Source organism: Nannobrachium achirus (assembly GCF_963921795.1).
Source record: "Nannobrachium achirus genome assembly, chromosome: 14".
Classification (NCBI taxonomy): domain Eukaryota; kingdom Metazoa; phylum Chordata; class Actinopteri; order Myctophiformes; family Myctophidae; genus Nannobrachium; species Nannobrachium achirus.
Genome location: NC_137821.1, coordinates 13,706,159 through 13,725,320, shown reverse-complemented (window position 1 = coordinate 13,725,320; position 19,162 = coordinate 13,706,159). Strand labels below are relative to the sequence as shown.

Genomic DNA, 19,162 nt, shown 5'->3' with positions numbered 1-19,162 from the left:
TTGAAAATTGTCTAATTTAAAACAAAGATTTGGGACTCATCGGCCTCATAACTGCCAATACCGAAACCGAAAAAAAAGTGTGTTTTAAATCGTTCCACCTGTCTTGTCCTATGATGAGAGCGGTCAAGGTGGAGGCCAGCACGCCTACAGTTCCCAGCAGGCCCTGCCAGGGGGACGCCCAGTAGATCGCGGCCAGGGCGAGGGCGCCGCTCACTGGGTTGTTGGCCAGGATCACCCTGGCCACCCCTCGCAGGCTCCACACCACCAGCTGCAGCACAAAGGGTTTGTCTGGAAAAAGACAAAGGAAGAAAAATGTTCTCAGTCCCCCAAACGAGTTCATTCATACATTAACTCATTATTAGGCCAAAAACATATGTATTTTTTTAGGCCAAAACCTTATCTTGCTATATGAGTTTCTCAAATATATTCATGCCAAGGAACCTCAAAAGTATGTGTGTTTGGCCTTGGAGCCCCATCTAAAACATTTTTTATTCATTTTTTATTTATTTATTTGCACAATAAAAAAACAATACAAGCTTAACATTATTAAAATGCATAGATATAAGTGCAGGCGAGAAAGGAAGCCCATATAGGGCTTATACAAGGTTCTCACCTATAATAATAATTAAAAAAAAACTCTGTGTGTGTGTGTGTGTGTGTGTGTGTGTGTGTGTGTGTGTGTGTGTGTGTGTGTGTGTGTGTGTGTGTGTGTGTGTGTGTGTGTGTGTGTGTGTGTGTGTGTGTGTGTGTGTACAGAAATAAAGCCACTTTATGCGGTAGAACCCAATGCAGAGGCTTGATTCACCAGGCTGGCCTTCAATCTACGTTTAAAGTTACTGATTGAAGATGAGGATTTGGCAATACGTATATGTGTATTCCAGAGTAAAGAACCTCTGTCTTTAATGGAGAACTGACTATGGGTGATACGACTAAAGGGTGGATGGATATTGTCTGATTGTCTAGTATTATAATCATGAAACTGCGAGTTGGTCTTAAAATATTCCTTGAAAGGTCTAGGAAGCATATCTGAAAGGTATGCTTTTGGTTCCGGGGATCGCGGAAATCTCGCTATTTCCACGTTTCATTATTTTGACTAAGGGTTAGGGTTAGGCTTAGGTTTTGGCATAGTTTTATTGAGGTTATGATTTGGATTAGGTGTAGGCATAGTGGTTAACATTCACCAGGTTAGCAAACTTAACATTCACCAGCGTCGGCAGGTTAGCATTTCACCAGGTTAACATCACCTGTGTCGAACAAATGTTACGTCGCGATATCAACGCGCTCCCCCGGGGACCCCCAATTTGTCAAAAGCTCATAGCTTGTAGATCAGCCTTTTCTCGGTTTTTCAGAAAGAGCAGATCTACAAGCTCATGTGACGTGCTATGAGCTTGTATATCTGGTTCATTTGAATTGCAGAGTATAATAGTTAAAGTGGTTGAAATCTAAAAGGACAGATACTTTCCCGGGTCTAATGGGTTAATAATTGCACAAAATGACCAAAAGGTCAATCTGAAGGTTGTTCATCTCAAGCGGATGGCTGCCTAAAGACATTTATTGCTCCATTTGCCTGGCAGAAAGAAAAAGTGACCATTTATCATTGGTTATAACTGGAGAGGGGAGATTATGCAGTTTTCCATGTCTGCATGCTGAAATGAAATCTAAGTGATCTATTTTTAACGGTTCTTACTGTTTGATCGTGTCAAATGTGCTTCAGCATCTACAGTAACTACATCAGAGAGTATAAATAATTTACAGTAATCTTTTTTTACAGACTTCAAACACTGAAGATGTACTTTCTAACCACTTGTGTATTTTATCTTACTGATATTTTCACTATTAATAAAAATCACACCTCACTTCAAGTGTGAAGTGAACGGTGAAAGTTATGAGTTAATTTCATCAAGCGTACCGCTAGCCAATCACAGCGCGTCCTGCGAAGCTTGGCCAATGGGACACTGGGCATACAACAAACTCTGAGCCGTTTTTGCCAAGATGTAGGTAATTTCTAGGGCCAAAATGAGTAAACAAACACATAAATAGCTACGGCCTGGTTTACGTTGCAGCCAAATCCAGCCTGAAGGACCCCATAAGTCAATTTGGTTCCATTTGTACACTTGTACGGCCCCATTTACACTGTCAGCCAAATCCAGCCTGAATCAGATCTGTGCCACATCCAGATTGGAATCCGATTGGTTTAAATGGTCACATGGAACAAATCAGATTCCAATCTGAATGTGACACCGATCTGATTCAGGCTGGATTTGGCTGCCAGTGTAAATGGGGCCGTACAAGTGTACAAATGGAACCACATGGACTTATAATAATAATAATAATAAAACTTTATTTGTATAGCACCTTTCATGACATGAAATGCAGCTCAAAGTGCTTTACAGAGCATAAAATGAAGCACAAGTGCTTAACAGAGAAAAGTAAAATAAAATAAAAAATACATAATAAAAAGAAATAATTAAAATGATTACAATAAAGCAGAAAAATAAAAACATAAAACATTGAAGAACAATTTCAGAGCAGTGCGGACGTCAGTAGCAGCACAGGGATTTAAACATTCAGCTAAAAGCAAGAGTAAAGAAATAGGTCTTGAGCTGTGCTTTAAAGCTATCCACCGAGGCTGCCTGTCTTAGGTGTAGTGGGAGTTTATTCCAAGCTGTCGGTCCATAGAAGCAGAAAGCTGCTTCACCATATTTTTTATATGTCATTGTTGGCGCCTCAAGTAGGTCTGCACTAGAGGACCTGAGTGGGCGGGTTGGAACATATCTATGCAGGCAGTCATAGAGGTACGAAGGTGCCAGACCATTTAGAGCTTTATAAACAAGTAAAAGAATTTTAAAATCAATCCTAAAAACAACCGGGAGCCAGTGTAGCGACGCTAAAACTGGAGTAATATGTTCTCTTATCTTAGTTTTAGTTAAAACTCTGGCTGCTGCATTTTGAACAAGTTGTAGTCTGTCAGTTGATTTCTTTGGCAGACCGGAGAGAAGTGCATTGCAGTAATCAAGCCGAGAGAAAACAAAAGCGTGGATCAGCGTTTTTGCATCGTTCAGCGACAGATAGGCTCTAATTCGCGCAATATTTCTAAGGTGAAAGAAGGCAATCTTCGTGACATGATTAATGTGTGTATTAAAATTTAATTCAGCATCAATGATCACCCCCAGGTTCTTTACAGAGGTGTTACTTTCTTTAGCCAGGTTACCAAGTCTACTTATTATTGATTCTCTCTGGGCAGTAGAACCTATTATGAGAACTTCTGTCTTGTCCTCATTTAGCTTGAGAAAGTTTTCACTCATCCAGCATTTTATGCTAGACACACACGTCAGCAATGGGTCTAGAGCACAGGGGTCATCCGGAGCCACCGAAAGGTACAACTGGGTGTCATCAGCATAGAAATGGAAATTCACACCGTGAGCGGAAATAAGTTCTCCCAGCGGCAGTATATAGAGGGAGAATAATAAAGGACCAAGAATCGAGCCCTGTGGAATACCAGAGCAGATGTTGTGTTTGTTTGACTCAAAGTCAGCTAGATTAACAGAGTAGCTTCTGCCTGTTAGGTAAGAGCAAAACCAGGACAGAGCTGTACCTGACAGTCCTACCCAGTGTTCGAGACGTTGTATTAGAATTGTATGGTCAATTGTGTCAAAAGCCGCCGATAGGTCCAGCAGTAGGAGAACGGACACATCTTTGTTGTCAGCAGCCACCCTAAGATCATTAATAACTTTTAAAAGTGCAGTTTCTGTGCTGTGTCCTTTCCTGAAACCGGATTGGAATTTGTTATGCACCTTATTGTTCTGCAGAAACACATCCAATTGATGAAAGATAATTTTTTCTAGGACCTTGCCCAGAAAAGGTAAATTAGAGATGGGTCTATAATTATCCAGCACTGACGGGTCAAGGTTGGGTTTTTTGAGTAAGGGCTTAACTACGGCCGTTTTAAGTGAGTCTGGGAAGACGCCTGATTGTATAGAGCTGTTTACTATTTTTAGGATATCTTCAATAACACAGTCTACAACCTCTTTAAGAAACGGCGTGGGTATTACATCCAGCGAGCAAGAAGACGATGTCATTTGCGATATGGTTTTACGAAGTTCCTCTTCATCAATTGCACAAAATGATACTAGGCTCCCCCTAGATTTATCAACGCTTTTACAAATGGCACCATTAACCGCATTTGCATTTGTGACAGAATTATTCATAATACCAGCTCGAATGTTAACAATTTTGTTGTCAAAGAAGGATGCAAACTCATTACACTTTGCTTTAGAGGCAGGGAGTGACTGCTTGTAGGACTGGGGGGGGTTTAAAAGGCGTTCAATGGTAGAGAATAAGACCCTAGCATTGTTCTTATTCTCATTAATAATTCCGGAAAAATAGGCCTGCCTAGCCAGACGCATGGTTTTATTATAGGTGGCTGTTGACGACTTAAATATCTCTTGGTGGATAGCTAATTTATTTTTTCTCCAAGCTCGCTCTGCTCTGCGGCATTGTTTTTTGAGTGAACGTATATGATCGTTTATCCAGGGTGTTATTTTGGAGTTATATTTCTTTTTAGTTTTCATAGGAGCCACTATATCCAGAGCTGACTCTAATTTAAGATTAAAACGTTGAACCATATCATTTACTGAGGGAGTATCAGGAAGGCAGGGTGCACATGCAAGATGGCTGGCAAACTCTTCTGCTGCCGAAGACCCGAAAAATCTCTTTTTTATAGTATATTCTCTATTGTTTTTTTCTAGATCAGAGACAGTCATATTAAAACACAGTAAATAGTGGTCTGATAAGTCAGGCTTAGCGATAATCCTGTCCATAGAAATATTTAGCCCTTTAGAGATCACGAGATCAAGGGTGTGGCCTTGATTGTGTGTTGGCCCGGTAACATGCTGAACAAAATCAAGGGAATGCAGTAACTGTAAGAAACACATAGCCGTAAGATCTGTGACAATGTCCACATGCAAGTTAGTATCACCAGCAATAAGGGTTCTCTCATAGTCCGTGGAACAGATAGATAGAAGTTCTGATATTTCTGTAAGAAATAAGGCTTTGCTACATTTTGGTGGGCGATATAACGTAATCATTAGAACAGGGGATTGACTCTCAAATAAGTTAGCTTGATATTCAAAGGATGAAAAACTTCCAAAAGACAGGACCTTGAATTTAAAAATGTCAGAGAAAATGTATGCCAAACCTCCACCTCTTTTTCCTTCGCGCACTGATTGAATAAAATGATAGTTTGGTGGACAGGCGATGCCAAGTGCAACAGCTCCATCTGTGCCCAGCCATGTTTCCGTTAAAAAAATTACATCTAATTTCTCTTCACAGATTATATCATTTACAGAGGATGGCTTGTTTAAAAGTGACCTGATGTTAAAAAGTGCCAGGTTTATTTTACAACATTCTACTGTACTATGGCCCCTACAGGGGATGTAAGTTAAATTAGCAGAGCCACTGCTTGTCCTGGACACTCTATTTGAAATTACAGTAGAAATGTTGTGAGCAGTAAAACTGTTAATAACTCGGGGGGGTCCAAACATGTGTTATGGGGTCCTTGAAATCCTAATGTGCCGTGCCATAGTGTCATAGTAAATCGGTGTCATACATATTCTGAAGAAAACCTGGCGACTGACGTTCAGTAATTGGGTCTTATGATCAAGATAACATTATGAACATTATGGTGTGTAAAAGCAAAATATATAGTTTGCCACAGACAAGGCCAAGTCTTTGTGTACGGACATATTGACGAACCCTGGCTCCCAGGGGTGTCACACCAAATTCTGGGCCCTGGGTACAAGTATTCACTGCGGGACCCCCATGAATGTTCTTTATAGGGGGAGGGGGTTTAACCCATTTAGACTGGGAGCGCATTATTACGCATTATTTTGTGCTTTAACTATTGAAAAATAGCAGATATACAAGCTCGCCGCGCTGCAAGCTTGTAGATCTGCTATTTTTGAAAAATCGTGAAAATTTGTGAAAGTCTTTGAATATTTCAGAGCCTTCTAAGGTTTTTTGAAAAACCTATGTTTCTATGTCAGTGGTGCTCAAACCTTTTCATGTGAAGGACCCCCAAAATTGTATGTATTTGGCCACGGACCCCCCATCTCAAAATATTTAGTTCCAGGGACCCCCCAGAAGCAAAATTTGAGTCACAAATGTTTGCTTAAAAATACATACTGTATATTCAAAGATTTGCACAGATTTTCACGACTTATATAGCAGATCTATAGGTTTGCAGTGCGCATTGCGAGCTTGTATATCTGCTATTTTTTGAGCGGTGCAAACCGCTCCTATAAGTGGCTGTGCGTGTGTCTGTAGCCTTTTTCCTCAGCGTTTTGCCATAGCAAAATGTGTGTACGTAGCATCATGTTTGTCTAGTGATGTCATATGTCGTGTGTCTGTAGCCTTTTCCCTCAGCGTTTTGCCATAGCAAAACGTGTGTGTGTAGCATAGCCTGTACATCCTAGACTCAAATCCTAGTCTGAAGACGTTATGCATGCACGACCACCGCTCACTTCACATTGGGTGTGATTTTTTAGTATAAAATAAAGTATAAAATAATTCCGGGCACCTCCACCTTGGGCCCTAGTAACCACTCAGTCCCACTCCCCCATTGTGACGCCCCTGCTGGCTCCTACCTTCCATGTACTGGTCCAGGTGAGTCATATCTCCGCTCCAGTAGAGCAGAGCGTTAACAACACGCTGGCGGAGCCCGGCTCTGCTCCTGCCAGCCGGCTGCTTGCCCTCCGCTTTGGTGTCCATCCACATGACTGCAACTTGGACTATTATCTACAGCGCAGGTAGCTTGTAGATCTGCTGTTTCCGGCAAGTGACGCCGCCGTGCGACAGATTATGAGTTTATAAGTATTTCTCACGCCTATACCACAGCAACCAATACAGATGATTGGACGAAGTCTGAGCACAGAAATCAGATCCAATCACTCGCAAATCACAACGTGGACAGTTAATCCATTCACTTGCAAATCACAAAGTGGGCAGTCAATCCAATCACTTGCCAAATCACAATGTGGCTAATTAATCCGATCTGATCACTTCTAAATCACAATTTGGATAATTAATCCAATCAATGATCAAATCACAATGTGGATAATTAATCCAATCACTCGTCAAATGACAATCTGGATAGTTAATCCCATCACTTGCAAATCACAATGTGGATAATTAATCCAATCACTTGCAAATCACAATGTGGATTGTTAATCCGATCCGATCACTTCTAAATCACAATGTGGGTAGTTATCCATCACCTGCGAATCACAATGTGGAAAGTCAGTCCTGAGGATCAGATGTGAGATACAAAGCCCTTATAGTGACCTTGTCTTCAAACCACAGCATGGATCCGTATTCGCCTGTCCTTCTCCTCTCTTACTCCTCTCACACTCCTCTCTCTCACCCCGGATAACTTATAAACCGATGATGGACCGTGGCAGTAACGTATTCATTCAGCCTCTGACCAACTCCCTCCAGTCTTGGAACAAAGTCCTGCATGCAGCTCTTCTTGGGGCCCCTGGGCTTCGTTTCTGTTGTTGCGCAATTATTTGCTCCACCAGTCGTCTCTTCTGTGTGTCTTTCTGCTCTTCTCCCAGTATGATCTCTTAAGCTATTGTTTATCCATCCAAGCTACTCATCTACCTTTTATTGCTGTGTGTGTGTGTGTGTGTGTGTGTGTGTGTGTGTGTGTGTGTGTGTGTGTGTGTGTGTGTGTGTGTGTGTGTGTGTGTGTGTGTGTGTGTGTGTGTGTGTGTGTGTGTGTGTGTGTGTGTGTGTGTGTGTTTGTTCACTACACTTGTGGGGACCAAAGAATCCCTGCGGATAACAAAGACCAAAATCTTGACCCTAATGTGTACACTTCCATGTCCCCTGCGGTACGGCTGTCGTTTTAATGTTTCACAATGTGCAAAGCATTCATGTTGGGGTCAGTGTTTGGATGAGGTATTCAGGGATTAGCATCAGGGGTCAGCGGTCCTTGAGGGGGTTCCAGGGGGTCCCCAGCAATGCAAGTAAGTATTGAATGTAAGCACTTAGGTTTATAGTTAGGAAAAGGTTCAGGTTAGGGTTTTGGTGGTTATTGTGGAGTTACAGTATATGCCTGATATAGTTGCTGTGTGTGTGTGTGTGTGTGTGTGTGTGTGTGTGTGTGTGTGTGTGTGTGTGTGTGTGTGTGTGTGTGTGTGTGTGTGTGTGTGTGTGTGTGTGTGTGTGTGTGTGTGTGTGTGTGGACACGTACATAGGTTGGTTGTAAGAGGCTTCTAACAACTTGGGATGCCAAAAAAAGCAGCTAAACAGCTTGCAAAATTCTGTGCAAACTCTTCTACTATCGGTAGTCGCCAAATATGGCGAAGGCGGTGTTACTTGTAACCTTGAATGGTTTGTGGGTATTGGATATTTGTCCAAGATATGATGACTGTACATTACTTAAAGCACCTTGTAATATTATACTCTTATGTGGACATAAATAAATGATTGAAATGTGTGTGTGTGTGTGTGTGTGTGTGTGTGTGTGTGTGTGTGTGTGTGTGTGTGCGTGTGCGTGTGCGTGTGCGCGTGTGTGTGTGTGTGTTCGCGCGTGTGTGTGTGTTCGCGCGTGTGTGTGTGTGTTTGCCTTACACCACTAAGTGGACACTGTGTTATCTGGAGTTTATTCAACAGGTGTGCTCACTAACCTCACTGTTATTGCTGGATGAATGCTTATCTCGAGAGAGAGAGAGAGAGAGAGAGAGAGAGAGAGAGAGAGAGAGAGAGAGAGAGAGAGAGAGAGAGAGAGAGAGAGAGAGAGAGAGAGAGAGAGAGAGAGAGAGAGAGAGAGAGAGAGAGAGAGAGAGAGAGATGTTATAATGCATCATCACTATGACCAACTAGATATGGAAAATTGCCATTGGTCAGGTCAATGCATACAGTACATTCAAGAGACAATACATACAGATACAACAGGGCATCAAAATCTACAATAGTAATTCATCATTAACAGCCAATGAGGGACCCCTGGTGATGCCAGTGGTGATGTCACTGAAGGAACACCTCATGGTGTGCTATGGCAGTTGGCACCTCGACAGAGTGCAGTTCTAGTTTCATTATGCATCCCGTGAAGCTTGGCCAATGAGCCAAGTGTGTGACATACAAACGTAAAACAGACCAAGCTAGATGTAGGAGCAGTTAGCACCACTCAAAAATACCTCAAAACACAGTACTTGAGTAAATGTACTTAGTTACTTTACACCACAGGGGGAAGAGCAGTAACAACATGTCAGAAAGCATCACAGTGCTGTTTCTGAGAATATCTCCCAGGCCATTTTATCTCATGCAGCTGGGAGTGCAGCCAAGTGTTTGTGCAGGTGGGTATGGCCCTACAGTCCACCCAGTGACAGTTCAGACTCTCATATGCACCACCAAGGAGCCAAGCAGGTGACAAGGGAAAATATACGCATATATCATGGGAGAGAGTAAGTAAGTAAGTAAGCCTTGCCGAGCCATGAGTCCCATATGACTCGGCAGGAGCCTATCTCCTGTTTCTGTAGCGTGAGGCAGCTTTGATGTACAAGTACACCCCCTGGACATGACGCTAGTACAATATGTCGCAGGGACTTACCCCCAACCCTTGATGCTGAGTTCCAAGCAGGGAGGCACTGATACCCATTTTTTAGTCTTTGGTATGACCCGACCGGGGTTTGAACCCCGATCTCCCAGTCTCAGGGCGGACACTCAAACCACTAGGCCACTAGGGCTGCCAAACCATGCCCTCACATGCCCCTCTTCTAGCGCCACCATGGGGTTGCCGACCTGACGGTCACTTATCTCCCGATTAGGGAGATACTGGTTTTTGATTCATTCTGTACTGTCACATGACCCTCTCTCCCGGTCACGTTCTCTCCCTCCCATCACTCTCTTGCTCTCTCTCTCTCTTATTCTCCCTCCCCCACCTCTCCCTCTCCCTCTTCTGCCCCTCTCTCTCTCTTCACCCTCTCTCTGTATGTGTGTTCAGGGGCGTCACACCCAATTCTGGGCCCTGGGTACAAGGATTCACTGTGGGCACCGAGTGCCGCACTGCGAGCTTGTAGATCTGCTATTTTTTTGGAAAAGTCGTCAAAATGTGTATTTCAATTTGAATATTTCAAATCCTTCCAAGGGTTTTTGAAAAATCAATGTTTCTATGTCAGTGTTGCTCAAACTTTTTTCATGTGAAGAACCCCCAAAGATTATATGTATTTGGCCACGGACCCCCATCTCAAAATATTTAATTTCAGGGACAGCCCCACAGAAGTAAAATCTTTACGAATGTTCGCTTAAAAAAATACATATATTCAAAAGATTTGCACAACTTTAAAAAAAATCACACCCGTGTGAACTGAGCGGTGGTCGTGGAGGCTGCGCAACAGCAAAACAAATATATATATACGGTACCTGTATATATATATAATAAAAAATATTAACAATATTAAACAAAATATGAATAATAAAATGCATGTCACTCAGGTCGCCACTGGTATCCATCCTGTGTGTGTGTCTGTGTGTGTGTGTGTGTGTGTGTGTGTGTGTGTGTGTGTGTGTGTGTGTGTGTGTGTGTGTGTGTGTGTGTGTGTGTGTGTGTGTGTGTGTGTGTGTGTGTGTGTGTGTGTGTGTGTGTGTGTGTGTGTGTGTGTGTCTGGCCTGAACAACAGCGCCCCTCCCTTAACATGTGTGGTCAAAAAAGGTACTGTAGGCTGCATACAGACAGACAGACAGACAGACAGACAGACACGGAGACAGACAGACATACCCACACACACGGCCACGTATAGGAGCGTTGTGACCACCACTCAAAAAATAGCAGATATACAAGCTCACAGCGCGGCACCGAGTAGCTATTTTTCAATAGCTAAAGTATAAAATAACCTTGGGCCCTGGTAACTCAGTCCCACATTTCCCCCCCTTGTGACACCCCTGTGTGTGTTGTACCCTGTTGCCTCATAAAGAAACCCTTTCCCTTCCATCTATCTTCCATTTGCTTTGCAATAAATACCTCAGCCTCCCTTCTGTCTCCCCCTCCTATCTCACAGTCCATCAGTCACACGCACACACGAGCGCGCAGGTATTCAGAATACGAATGTTACCGTCACATCACAGGTTTACAGGTGCAAAGAAGTGGCTGATTTATTGTGGGCTCGCTCTAGCGAGAACACACTAGTTGTCCCCACTTTATTCTTTATTTACTACTTCCACATTCCTTGTGCTAAAAAAATTATACAATCATTTTTCAGCTTTACGCAGTTATTATTGCTAGCACTTTTTTACAATCTTTTATAATTAACAACAAAAAAAAACACACAGCGAGGAATCCAATATTACTGCTTGGGCTTGAGCTGAATCTCAAGTCCTTGAGCTGAATCTCAAGTCCTTGAGCTGAATCTCAAGTTCTTCTGAGGAGGGATGTGTACATTTATTACTGTCCATAATAATAATAATGCGCATAATAACCCTGTGCGCGTTTTCAGCGAGCCCACACAGTTTCTGCAGGAACTGCCTTTCTAGTTTATATTTGTGTGCACGCTAGTGTAAGAGCAGAGAGAGAGAAAACAGAGCATAGAAAAAGATCAAGTAATCCAAAATAGAATATTAACGCAATAGCAGTATTATGCAGATGTGTACATAAACGTGACACTATGAGGTGAGACTAAAAGTAGCAGCCGGTGCAGCGTTCTGATCAGTTGGCCAGTTCTCAAGATGTGTGATGGACAGAGACTTGACTTTAGTTTCGATATATACCTAAATATGGAGATGCATGATGTTATATGGTGCTGCTGCTGACCCAAAAAAATCGCACCGTGCGAGGTGAGCAGTGCTTCGCATGGTACCAAACACAACACATGTGCATATCTCCTTGTATGGGCCGTTCTGTCCGTGACGTTAGTTATCTCCATACATGGAGTTCCATGCTCATACATACATACATACATACACACACATACAGTACACTGTACATAGACACCACACCAGAGCATGTGAGCAGAGCTGAGTGTGAGCGGCGAGTGGAGCGGCGCTATTTTTAATTGAGTGTGAGCCGGCAAGTTTTCAAATTTGCTTGGAGCCAGGATTTTCCTCCGCTCCTTGGAGCAAAGACCGCCCTCCGCTCCAAGACGATCCTGTAGAGTCACAGCTTATTCTACAAAATGGCATCATAATGTAATGACATCACATCGTCATCATCACAACCTTGAAATTATCCTTAAAAATGAACTGATTGTCATCAGAAACTTTGATGTGTGTAGAGTTAAGTTCCAAACCCTGGATAGTTATTTGGTTCACTATTTGCAGTGTAAAATGTTTCGCTGGACAGTACACTTGAGTGGAGGACCAAAAGCACACAGGCCTGCAGCTGTTGCGGTAGTAGAAGACAAGGTGTACTACTTTGGAGGGGGAGTGAACAACGGTGATCCGATTGAAGTAAACATCTTCAACACAGTGTCTTTATGTTGGATGAAGTTGCCCCCAGTGACTGGAGGAGTAGAACGTCCTCATGATGTTCCCTGCAGGCGCAGGGACCACACAGCTGTGCTCATAGAATATACGATCTACATCTGGGGAGGGTATCCTGCAACCTTCTCTATGCCTTTGATGTCAGCACCCACAGATGGTTCAAGCCAGAGATTTCTGGAACCGTTCCAGAGGCGAGGCACCACCACTCAGCCTTTGTCTTGGGGAAGGTCATGTATATTTATGGAGGAGCCACCCAGCTGCATTACGATAGAGGGTGGTACACAACCGACATCTATAAATTGAACACCACCACAATGGTCTGGTCTTTAATTTACACCAGCGGTACTCTTTCATCACATCAATCTGCCACCGTCATCGGAACAAAGATGTTTGTATTCGGGGGGTATGGGAACGAGGGCATCAGAGTGTTTGACACAGAGACCAACTGCTGGCTGAACACGCCTTCTGCACAGATTCCTCAAGACAGACAATGGGACCTTCCAGCTTTCACCTACAAAGGAGAGCTGTACATTGGTGGCAGAAAGAATAGGAAGACAGTTACTTTCATGCGCGCACCCTATGAACTGTGGAAATTCAATCCAGAGACCTTCTCCAAAAAGAAGGTTAAGGGTAAGGGGAGAGGCCCTCATTGGAGGTCTAGGATGTGCTGTTGCATGGTGGGAGATCGTATCATCCTCTATGGCGGATACAAAGTTAACAAAACACTCGTGGATGACCTGTACATCTTAGATTTAAGGCCAGCACTGAAGACCTTATGCAAGCTAGCAGTTATTAAGTACGGTGTAGAGCAGAATGAAGACCTTATGCAAGCTAGCAGTTATTAAGTACGGTGTAGAGCAGAATGAACTCCCACATAACATCAGATGGGAACTGGCAGCCATGACTAAAAAACACTAGAAAAGTTTCACGTGTTTATTGGAGTGCTCTCTGCCAGGAAGTGTGGCCAGACTGCGATGCGTCTGTGATGCATCTGGGATATGTCATCTATGACAGGGAGGGGTCTTCAATGTTTTCAGGCCAAGGACCCCTTATAGGCCAGTCAATCTGAGGTTTGACCCAAAAGAAATTGCAATAGTTCAAGGTTTTTTATGATCCTTAGAGTCATCCAAAAAACATGTTAAAAGTTTTCCATTTTATTCTTAGTGGATCAAGGTGAATTCAGGGGGTTCAAGTTTGGGTCCCTTCACTTACTATACAGAAAAAAAGACTTCCAAAAACATCTATAAGTAGCATGTGAGGGGTCTAACTAGGGGTTTTTCATGATCCTGAATCCATTGCAAGCATTTGTTTTGCACGAAAAACATTCCTCGGGCTAAAAAGGGACACAACAAAACTCACCTGACCCCAGAAAAGTGATGACTCATCACTAAACCATAGTTTTGGGGGTCAGTTTTTTAGCCCGAGCAATGTTTTTCGTGCAAAACAAATGCTTGGAATGGATTCAGAATCATGAAAAACCCCTAGTTAGACCCCTCACATGCTACCTAAAGAAGATTTTTTTGGGGGGTCTTTTTTTCCTGTATAGTGAGTGAAGGGACCCAAACCTGAACCCCCTGAATTCACCTTGATCCACTAAGAATAAAATGGAAAACTTTTAACATGTTTTTTGGATGACTCTAAGGATCATAAAAAACCTTGAACCATTACTATTGCAATTTATTTTTGGTCAGGCCCTTTTTTTGCTTAGATTGACTGGCCTATTAGCTGAGAGGGAGATAAAGCAGGGACCCCCCACCCCACTACATATTGTATTAAATTGTGATGCAGATTTTCATCGACTTGTTTGACAGCACTGTCATCATTACATGTTATTCATGTTGGTGTTTTTTTTTTTTTTATTATTATTTAACCACGTTGATACTTTTCACTCTGTACTTCAGATGTTTTTTTATTTTTTTTATTTACCTCTACACCAAACCTATTTGCCAAAAATAGCCGATCTACAAGCTCTCAACGCCTCGCAGAAATTATGTTAAGGCCAGTCCATACTCTCGTCGGAGAGTTCCGACTTTTCAACGTGCAGCTTTCCGAACTCTAATTTGGGCTAATGCTTTTCAGAAGTTCAGATTGACGTCGTTTTGTACTTGAACCCGACCTTCCCGACGAAAAGTTAAGAATCTGGACAGGCCTTTAGTGCAGTGATTCTCAGTTTCATGTCAAGGACCCCCAAATGTAAATGTATTGGCTGCGGAACCCCCATTTTAAAAGACAGTAGAGCATTCTCTCAACATTTCTCAACCTTATTTTGAAAATAGACAAAAAATAAAATGGGGGTATTAGCTGGTTACCCCCTGGAAGGAACGAGTGCTGCTGGATAGCACCATTTGGCAAAATCAAAATAAAATACAAAACTATTTCAACACCACAAATCTTTTCTTTTGAGGTTCCTGACTCCCTGGCACAACGTCAGACAAATATTTGACCAATCCTGGGTGTCCTGGACTCCTTGAAAATGTTGACAGCCACTGTCCTAAAGCAGTGGTCCTCAACCTTTTCAGGCCGCGACCCCCCAATAAATCATATTTTAACTGGGTACCCCTCCACCCTACGAGCACTAAGAGTTGACTTGAGGCATTACATTTTGTATAACACGGTTCTATTGTGAAAATAGCAGATCTACATGCTCACAACGCCTCGCAACGCCTGTAATTTTTGACATTTTGGACAATAGAGGTTTTAAAAAGTCACTTTAGAAATGTGCAGACACCCTCTATACACTTAAACTTTATGTTGGTTTGTTTACTGTTGAGAGAGAAAACAGTGTTTCGCATTAAGTTAATCATCTGGGGACCCCCCCCCCCAAAAAAAATAATAATGTGAGGACCCCCTTGGGGATCCCGACCCACAGGTTGAGAACCACTGTCCTAAAGGAATGAAACTTTAGAAGCTGGAGATAATACAGTGAAACGGGAACAGAAGAGTGACAGTGGCATGCATGAATGGATAGAGGAGCAGGAAGGCCGATCAGTAACAAGCAGGTTGTTTTCCCCAAACCTGGACATGATGCCACCGTCCTGCAGCGGTACATTCTGTTTACCGTGTGACGAGCCAGGGTGACTGTCTGGCAAAAAAGAAAAAAAAGAAAAAAAAAGAATGAAAAAGAATAAAAGAAAATGCAGTCACCAATTCCTTTCGGTTTACATGGCAATGGACCTTTCCCTTTTCCTGAGTCCTCCATCTCTCTCTCTCTTTCTCTCTCTTTCTTTCCACCTTTCTCCCTCCCTCACTCTTTCTCTGCCCTCTCTCTCTCTCTCTCTCTCTCTCTCTCTTCCTCTCTCTCTGATCTCTTTCTATCTTACATTAACAAATAAACACACACACACACACACACGCACACGCACACGCACACGCACACGCGCACACGCACACATTCAAAAATAGCTATGTGTTGTGATCTTGTACATCAGCTATTTCTCATTTATTTCTGTAATAAGGTCAAATAAGTGGTCAACTGACAATGATTTTTCAACAGTTAGCATCAACATAAGAGGCTCTTGTGTTTTTCACACTCTATTAGAGAGAATGAGAGAGAGCGATGGACCATGCAGCTTAGGTAGAGCATCCTCGTGTCTGCCTTCCTCTCCTCCTCCACTCACTCTCTGTTCCTCTTATCTCCCATCTCATCTTCACACCACCTTCTCTTGTTAAACCTCTCCCATTAACCCCCCCCCCCCCCTGCCCCAGGCAGATGTCACAAGGGGGGGGGGGGGGGGGTTGGTGGGGAGTGGGACTGAGTTACTAAGGCCCAAGGTGGAAGGGCCTTCATTATTTGATACTTTATAAAGCTCACAGCTTGTAGACAGCTTGTAGATTTGCTATTTTTGTGAAAATGTGTGCAAATCTTTGAATATGTATTTTGCTTCTGGGGCGTCCCTGGAACTAAATGTTTTTAGATGGGGGTCCGTGGCCAAATACATATCATTTCTGGGGTCCTTGACATGAAAAGGTTTGAGCACCAGTGACATATAAAACATAAGTTTTTCAAAAAACCTTAGAAGGATCTGAAATATTCAAAGACTTTTCAAAGAAATTTTCACGATTTTTCAAAAATAGCAGATCTACAAGCGTGCCGTGCTGTGAGCTTGTATATCTGCTATATTCAATAGTTAAAGTACCCTGGGCCCAGAATTTGGTGCGACACCCTGAACCCCCCGACCCCAAGCAAATACTAAAATCAGTGATGGAAACGGTACTCACATTTTCAGTACTGCCAGTAGAAATACTCTGTTACAAAGTAAGTGTAAGTGTATTGGACATTGGAAATACTCAAATAAAGTACAAATACCTCAAGTTTGTACCTTAAAAAAGTAGGCTACAGCACTTGAGTAAATGTAGACTTACCGGTAGTTACTTTCCACCACTGCTCCTTCTCCACTCAATTCAATTCAATTCAAAGGGGTTTATTGGCATGAGAAAACACGTTTACAATACAATCTTATCTATCTATAAATGCGAGAAGTCTCTGCGTGTGTGTTTGTAATCCGCGTATCTCGAGAACCGTTCGTCCCACCGGCTTCAGATTCGGCACGCGCGCTCCCCGCCGCGGCACGGAGTGCAGTGCCGGGCCTCGACCCGACCCGACGCGCGGTTTTCCCTAACCGGCGCGAAACGTTCGGAATCTCCTTATGCGGGGCTGATTGTTGACATCAGGCTGTTCCGGAGGAAATCGGCGCAAAATCGGTCATTGTGACATCACTGCAGTGCCGGGCGCAAGCGCTGACTCATTGTGACATCACTGCAGTGCCGGGCCTTGCCTCGAACCGACAGATATCTCCGTATATGGGCATAAGACTGAGAACTCCATATATGGGCATATGGGCAGATACAGAGATCTCCATACAGTATATGGGCATATATAGACATATATCTCCGTATATAGGCATAAAAGGGACACAGACTGATACAGAGATCTCCATATATGGGCATATGGGCAGATACAGGGGCGGAAATCGGTGCAAGCGCTGAGGCATTGTGAGATTTGTGACATCACCTCATAAAAGGCTCTGACATCACGTACGCCACATGAGTCAACAAAAAATCTCTGTGAGTGTGTATGTATGTAATCCGCATATCTCGAGAACCGTTCGTCCCACCGGCACGCGCGTTCTCCATATATGGGAATAAAATGAATGCCTGTATGCGGAGCTGATGTCTGACATCAGAGTTTTCCGCAACCGGTACTGTGTGTCCAGAGATCTTCATATATGGGCATAAGTGGACAAAGGCAAACAGATGGTCAAAACGGGTCCTATGACAACAGGTATATTGGGGTTTGCATTAAAGGGTGGGGCATTCATGGGGTTTGCATTAAAGGGTGGGGCATTCATTCCCTATTTCAAATTCGGCACACGCGTTCCCCACCACAGCAGGTAGTGCAGTGCTCGGCCTCGACCCGACCCGATACACGATTTTCTGTAACCAGCACGAAAGGTTCGGATTCTGATGTCTGACATCAGGATTTTCCGGAACTGACACTGTGTCTGCATAGATCTCCATATATGGGCATAAAATGGATGCAGACAGACAGATACAGATATCTCCATATATGGGCATAAATGGACACAGGCAAACAGATGGTGAAAGATCTCCATATATGGGCATAAAGTGGACGCAGACAGACAGATACAGATATCTCCATATATGGGCATAAATGGACACAGGCAAACAGATGGTCAAAACGGGTCCTATGACAACAGGTATAATGGGGTTTGCATTAAGTTTGTCTCCTCCTCCATCTGTTTGTCTGTGTCCCTTTATTCCCATTATGGAGATCTCTGTATCTGTCTGTGCCTCCGACTGTGTTGCAGACACAGTGCCGGTTCCCCCTTTAATGCAAACCCCAGGTTCGGATTCTGATGTCTGACATCAGCATTTTCCGGAACTGGCACTGTGTCTGCATAGATCTCCATATATGGGCATAAAATGGATGCAGACAGACAGATACATATATCTCCATATATGGACATAAATGGACACAGGCAAACAGATGGTCAAAGATCTCCATATATGGGCATAAAGTGGACGCAGACAGACAGATACAGATATCTCCATATATGGGCATAAATGGACACAGGCAAACAGATGGTCAAAACGGGTCCTATGACAACAGGTATAATGGGGTTTGCATTAAAGGGGGAACCGGCACTGTGTCTGCAACACAGTCGGAGGCACAGACAGATACTCCATATATGGGCATAAATGGACACAGGCAAACAGATGGTCAAAACGGGTCCTATGACAACAGGTATAATGGGGTTTGCATTAAAGGGGGAACCAGCACATGTGTCTGCAACACAGTCGGAGGCACAGACAGATACAGAGATCTCCATAATGGGGATAAAAGGGACACAGACAGACAGATACAGAGATCTCCAATATGGGCATAAAATGGACGCAGATAGACAGATAACTCCATATATGGGCATATATGGGCATAAAATGGACCCAGAACTATATCTGCAGTGATCTCCATATATGGACATAAAATGGACGCCGACAGACAGACAGATACAGATATCTCCATATATGGGCATAAATGGACACAGATGGTCAAAACGGGTCCTATGACAACAGTATAATGGGATTTGCATTAAAGGGCGGGGCATTCATTCCCTATTTACATAGTTCCCGAGTTGGCCAGGTCGCCGACTAGACCAGCTTCTAG

General features: G+C 43.3%; 1 protein-coding gene across 1 annotated transcript in view; it reads right to left on the bottom strand.

The window, feature by feature from the left end:
* Window positions 1-6,774, bottom strand: part of LOC308297820 (urea transporter 1) — a gene marked incomplete at both ends in the record, with an annotated part of 54,274 nt that extends 47,500 nt beyond the window's left edge. The window contains 2 exons of the mRNA XM_080741387.1: window positions 99-288; window positions 6,645-6,774. Of these exons, the coding sequence (XP_080597513.1) occupies window positions 99-288; window positions 6,645-6,774 (320 nt within the window). The remainder of the gene's footprint in view (window positions 1-98; window positions 289-6,644) is intronic.
* Window positions 6,775-19,162: the final 12,388 nt, after the last annotated feature.